The 6,521-nt window shown below is 39.1% G+C and overlaps 1 protein-coding gene across 1 annotated transcript in view; it reads left to right on the top strand.

Annotated features, from left to right (window-relative positions):
* The window catches only part of LOC112691944 (potassium voltage-gated channel protein Shaw-like), a 146,633-nt gene extending 140,413 nt beyond the window's left edge, over positions 1 to 6,220 (top strand). Inside the window, 2 exon segments of the mRNA XM_025566423.1 lie at positions 5,525 to 6,034; positions 6,036 to 6,220. Coding sequence (XP_025422208.1) covers positions 5,525 to 6,034; positions 6,036 to 6,128 — 603 coding nt within the window. The 3' untranslated portion in view covers positions 6,129 to 6,220.
* The last annotated feature ends 301 nt before the right edge of the window (positions 6,221 to 6,521 follow it).

Genomic DNA, 6,521 nt, shown 5'->3' with positions numbered 1-6,521 from the left:
ATATATATATATATATATATATATATATATATATATATATATATATTAAAATAAGATAAAGTATCAGTCATAGTATGACAATAAAACATTGTACAACTATAGTTATAAACTTGTACAAATTACAAAAAATATTCATCGAATAAACTTTGGCAATCTAATTTCGCATAAAAAAATATAAGGGTTGAATAAATTGTCGACTTTTACCCATCTATTATACACACGACTCTTGTATTTCGCGGTTGTATGAATAAGGCAATAAAATAGAACGTAATGTGTGATAATGAAATCTGTGTTTTTATTTCTCTCTCTTTCATTTTCTTTGCGTGATTACACACAGACTCATGGATTTAAGATATTCGTTAAACACAATCAGTAAAAAAGAAACGAAATCGTATATCTAAAATAATTGTATGTACATATTTTATGCATCTGAAAAATTAATTCAAAAAATACATTTGAAATTCTCTTTTCGGTAGTATTAAAAACCAGTATGCAGTTTTGAACATAAGAAACATTGTGATTACCTGATTTCAATTTATTGTTATGTTTGAACATGAGCGTGAACAGATTTAATTCGAAATACATCAAATATATTAGTAACACTCCGAATGGAAGACTCTTGGATTTATTGGCGCTTGCGATAGCGTGATTTCCAGTCTCGTTTATGTCGTGCGAAAGGATTGTTAATTTAATAGAATCGCAATTATTATCATTTGTTTGTGAGAGAGAGAAAGAGAAAGTTGTATGCATGGCTGTGTGTTGTAATATCCGTCGTGCAAGTACTGTAGAACAGACATTAAGTTACTAAAGGTTTTTAAACCTTTAAAATCTAGTGTTCCAAAGAGTGAAATTTAAAACTACGATCGACCTAACGTATATAATACAATATTTGTATTCACTTTAGATATGTCATATGAAGACATTTAGTAATAAAGTTACTTTTCATTTAAATCTCAACATTTTTCTTCTTTTTTTTTTTCTAAATATTTATTATGTTATCTGTATGAATTTGTATATTTATTTCATTCACAAAATTTGTTCAAACCTAGTTTTTACAATACAAACATTCTTAATTAGTAAATATCCAACACCCATGTGCAATAAATTCCAAGAAGACTTAACCATTCAACACATTTTCCAGGACTACCCAAATCTTCAAAACATTCAAAACATACTGTCAATATCAGACAGGTTAGATGAAGCCCTAAATTAAGACAATTCCATTAAAAGTTTACATTTTTCTTTTACAAAAATGAATATCGTAAATAACCTTTAACCAATATGATAAAATATTAAGACTTGTACATTTAAACTTAAGGGTAAATGTAACATACACAAAATGACATTTACAGAAGGCTAATAACCTCAGATTCTAAAGCCTTTATTTTTAATAGAAAAAAATACAAATACAAAATACAAACAAAAAACCGAGGCGGTACTGGAAAAACGTTTCCCCAGTAACCCCCGATAGAAACGATAGTGGCATTACGGTTTTTTCTGTCTCATAATTTAGTATGGAACTTGTATGAATTTGCATGGCTATTCGTGAAATTTGTGTAATAATAATAAAATAAAACGAGACTCCTTGGTCGGATGAGAAACAACGGTTGCATGAGATACAAGGATGGGTGACTGGTATTACTGTAGTTTTGGTATTTTAAACTTGAAGCCAATTTACCATTACTCTCGAAAAGAACGATTCTAAGTAAAAGAGGTCGGATAGATCAGTCTATATTTCTAAAGATGGTTGATACAGTAGAATAATTCAATTTAATAACCTTAAAAAGGTCAACATACGCCGAAAAAAAGAAAAAAAACATCTCGAATTTGGGAAAATCGAAAATTGAAAGTGCCTATAAACAACACAGGCTTCATTAGCATAATTAAGTACTGTAATATGTATAAATAAGTAATATCGTTTAATGGAATATTCGTTGAAATATCCAATTTATTCAAGAAAATGCAACAGTTTTTTGTGAATATTTAATGTTTACGATTTGATACATTTTCTTTACAATTAAATTTAAAAAATGTTCGCGATATTTAAGAAAAACTAAGTAAATTAAATCTATTAACACGAACGATTAATTTTTATCCAAAAATAATAATATACCGTAATATATCCGACTAAATTTCCTAATTTTCACGTTAGTTGCTTTCGCTGTTAAAACATTTCGTCATTTCTATACTGGTTGTTTATTGTTCGCGATTTCAACCGGCACCGATCGAAACGGTCCCTATGTTGCCCGTTCCTGCTGTACGGCGTACAAAAGCCGTACATGCGCCATCCACTATGAACGCGTTGATAATAATGAGACGAAAAATCGTCGTAATAATTGTGATCTAAAAGATATGACGTGCAAACGTTTTCGCCGCGCGCTGCGGAATGACTCTTGCCGACTACACAATACATTATACATTTCTTCGGGGGTCATGGTTGCCACCCCTACGGCCGTCTGTTTGAGCCTCTACAACCATTACGGTCGGTAAGCTAGAAGTTTCGATGGCGAACGGAATTAGATCGCTTTGAACTGCTTCGGTGCACAATGGAGAATATTGGGGACTCTTCATAAATAAGCATGCTCGACCGACATAAATTCCGATACGGTCTACGCCGTTCACCCCTACCCCAACCCCTGCCGCGCTCCATTATTCGTATATGGATTTTTTTATTTTTATTTATTTATTTTATTTTATTTTTTTTTTTTTTTTCATTCCGCCCCGACTGATTTTAATGAGAGTTGTTTCATGCGAATCCTTTTCTTCTGGCGAAACGCGATTTCAGTGGTGAAATATTAAACAATTGCGTTTGTTACCGTCATTGTTGTACACGTATATTTATCTGGGTACAATGATATACATATATTAATGGTGGAGCGTCCGTGAAACGCACGGCGAATTGATGATGGCCGTTATTATAACATTGTATCGAATGCGCGCGCGCGAATTATATGTACACGCTTTTTTTTTTATATATATATATATACGTTTGTCCGCAGACACGTTATATATTATTTACGAACACGTTGTTATGTTATTATTATTTTGTTTTGTATGTTTATTGACTACTGGCTCTCATTCAGCTCGTCGCAGCGGTTAAACGCCGAATTCAATGTTTCGCCACCATTCAGTTTTAACGGATTTTAAGGACTTGAAATTGTTTTTTAATTTTAATTGTTAATTATAATTTTATATAATTTATATTCAGCATAACCGAGAGCGCTGAACGACTACAGTCTAAGAGCGACTGTGACATTTTCGTCGTGTTCAGATCGTTATTTTTGTTTTTCCGCCCTCCAATTAATTAACCTATACCGTTGCTGCTCGCTCTATTTTTCAAGCGAATAACAGCAAAAACCAGCTAATACGTTTTCTTTATTTCGCAAACGCGTATAAAACTTTTCTTTCTCTCTCTCTCTCTCTCTCTCTGTCTCACTATGCAGTTTAATTAGAAAAGTTGTACTTTGTCCGCCATACGCACTCAATCGCGTATTGTGTTGAAATAATTTCTCTCGTCTATACCTACTGCGTATACAATTAGATGATAATGTACAATGTACATTTTAATAATGAGAAACGAGTTGTTCGCATCTCGATAACCGTTCTTATGCCTTTTCTCATCTCGATTGCGCATTTTTTTTCATTTTTCCATCCAAGACACTAGGTTACTTTTGTGATGTCTTGTCAACTGCGTATTCTGTGTTGTCATCGACCGCGCACCGCACACACTTCGACTACCGAACTATACGTGGGTCTTACACGTACATACGCAAAACCCGCATTTTGTTTAAACGAAGTTGTTATGGTTTTAATCTTTTTTCCCTCTCACCACCGTTCCGTCCGACTGTACACCCGGTATCATAATCGGAATTGTTTCGTCGTCCGTACAACGGTGAACCCCCGGCGCACCTGTTTAGTGTAGTTCACTAACTCGATTGTTGCGCGTACTGTGTACGGTGACAATCGTTTGCGCACAGCGCACAATTTTTCACCGAGAAACTGACAACTCGTCGGCGTACAACGAAAAACGTGAACACCAGCTAATACAGAGTTTGACCTGAGAAATTACGATTCGTTAACGTACAACTGTTAAATCTCGTTTCCGGTGTAGACTTGTTGTAACTCGTAGTGCCTTACAATAGTACGATTTATCTTAAACATTTCGACAAGATACACTTAATCCCAAAAGTTTTTGATTAGCTGGTGTGAGGATGTTTCGGCTGCGTTTTTAGTTATGTTATTACTACATGCCTACTGTTGAACATGTGATGCTATCGAGAAACGAGTTACCAACGCTTTAATCGTTTTATTTTGTGTAGTACCATTAGTACCATTCACATATCATATGTTTTTGATACACGCAGAGGAAAACGTTGTTTTAATATTGAAAAGTATAGTGAGTTTTGTGTTTTAAAATTAGGTGATCTGTTCTTTATATGTACCAATAAAAAAATGTACAGTTTAAAGAAACGTTTTTTATAGTTTATGAACGCATTCGAGTCCTACGTTTGTTGCAGGTATTAAAAATTCTTATGCAAAATTGTGTAGTATATTTAGACGCAAACGGGTATCGACCGTTCTATACCATTGAAAAAATTGATCAAATAAAAGTGTTTCAAACGTGTTGATGATATTGTAGAGGACAGTAGAGTTCTGTGTCCTTTCGCAGGTTTAATTCTGCAATTTAGACCGTTTAAATCGACAGACAGTGTTGGCATGGAATATGGAATATGACACAGACGTTTACGAATGAGTTAGGTCCAAAACGCCTTCTCCGATAGACCTCGGGCAATGGTCGTTCGCGTTATTGAAATTCGTTTGTCCGAAAGTTTGAGAATTATCAATAAACTATGACTCGGGTGAATGTGTGTGACGGGCATGCGCACGAGAACCGGCAAACAATACACTTCAAAGGATTACCACATTTACTCGTATATGTAGGTAGTATATCGATCGATCGAAAATAGTAACATTAAAACCGCTATCTGTGAGTTGTAGTTGCATAATTTATATTGTATGGAGTGCGAGACCGCTCTTGACAAATATACAGTTTAAAACTATCCGGACTTAAAGATTTTTAGTGGCTAAGATATGAGTTGAATACGATTGTGATTAGACTGAACAATATTCACTTAACCCTTAGAAATCCCAAACAATGTCGAAATACGACATGATTGAGCATAAATATAACTTAACCCTTTTATCAAACGGAAATTAATTTATAATGAATTCATAATTGAAATATGGTTATATGTTTATTCAATCCTAAATCCTAATCTACAATAAACCGTCGAAACGAAACGGAACGCTAAATATCGATCCGACGATCCGAGCTCTCCGATCATCCGGATTCGTTGATGTATCCGGAATCGTCAGGATTTCGGTATTCGCTTTTCGCGTCACTCGTCGCGATCGACGGTAAAACGAACGATTTTCGTTTCGTTGTAGAACGATTAAGTTTAACGGGATGACGTCCGTGGCGGGACTGGGATGCGCGTTTTAACTGGCACGTTTTCGGTTGCAGATCATCGGCATTGTGTCCGTGTTCTTCATCTGCGTGTCCATCCTGTCGTTCTGCCTGAAGACGCACCCGAACATGCGGGTGCCGATCATCAAGAACATCACGGTGAACACGTCGCACAACACGACCGCGTGGGTGCTGGACAAGACGCAGACGAACGCGCACGAGGCGTTCTTCTACATCGAGTGCGTGTGCAACGCGTGGTTCACGTTCGAGATCCTGGTGCGGTTCGTGGCGTCGCCGAACAAGTGCGAGTTCGTGAAGGCGTCGGTGAACATCATCGATTACATCGCCACGCTCAGCTTCTACATCGACCTGACGCTGCAGAAGTTCGCCTCGCACCTGGAGAACGCGGACATCCTGGAGTTCTTCAGCATCATACGCATCATGCGGCTATTCAAGCTCACGCGGCACTCGTCCGGGCTGAAGATCCTGATGCAGACGTTCCGCGCGTCCGCCAAGGAGCTCACGCTGCTCGTGTTCTTCCTGGTGCTGGGCATCGTGATATTCGCCAGCCTGGTGTACTACGCGGAGCGCATCCAGGCCAACCCGCACAACGACTTCAACAGCATACCGCTGGGCCTGTGGTGGGCGCTGGTCACCATGACCACCGTCGGCTATGGCGACATGGCACCCAAGACGTACGTGGGCATGTTCGTGGGCGCGCTGTGCGCGCTGGCCGGCGTGCTCACCATCGCGTTGCCCGTGCCCGTCATCGTGTCCAACTTCGCCATGTACTACTCGCACACGCAGGCCCGGGCCAAGCTGCCCAAGAAGCGTCGCCGCGTGCTGCCGGTCGAGCAGCCGCGCGGGCCCCGGTTGCCCGGCCAGGGACCGCCACCCATGCAGGTCAACCAGCCCGGTGGTGGTGGCGGCGGCGGCGGACCGCTTACCGCGGCGGGCGTCCACACCCCGTGCGCCGGTGTCGGCGGTCTGCCGCCCAACGTGGCCGGGGCACCGGTCAACACGACCGGCGTGCCGGCCGTCAACCGCAGGATGA

The sequence above is a fragment of the Sipha flava genome, unplaced genomic scaffold (assembly GCF_003268045.1).
Source record: "Sipha flava isolate LNK unplaced genomic scaffold, YSA_version1 68_pilon_pilon, whole genome shotgun sequence".
Classification (NCBI taxonomy): Eukaryota; Metazoa; Arthropoda; class Insecta; order Hemiptera; family Aphididae; genus Sipha; species Sipha flava.
Note: the sequence above shows the minus strand (reverse complement) of the source record. Positions and strands in the feature narration are given on the sequence as shown.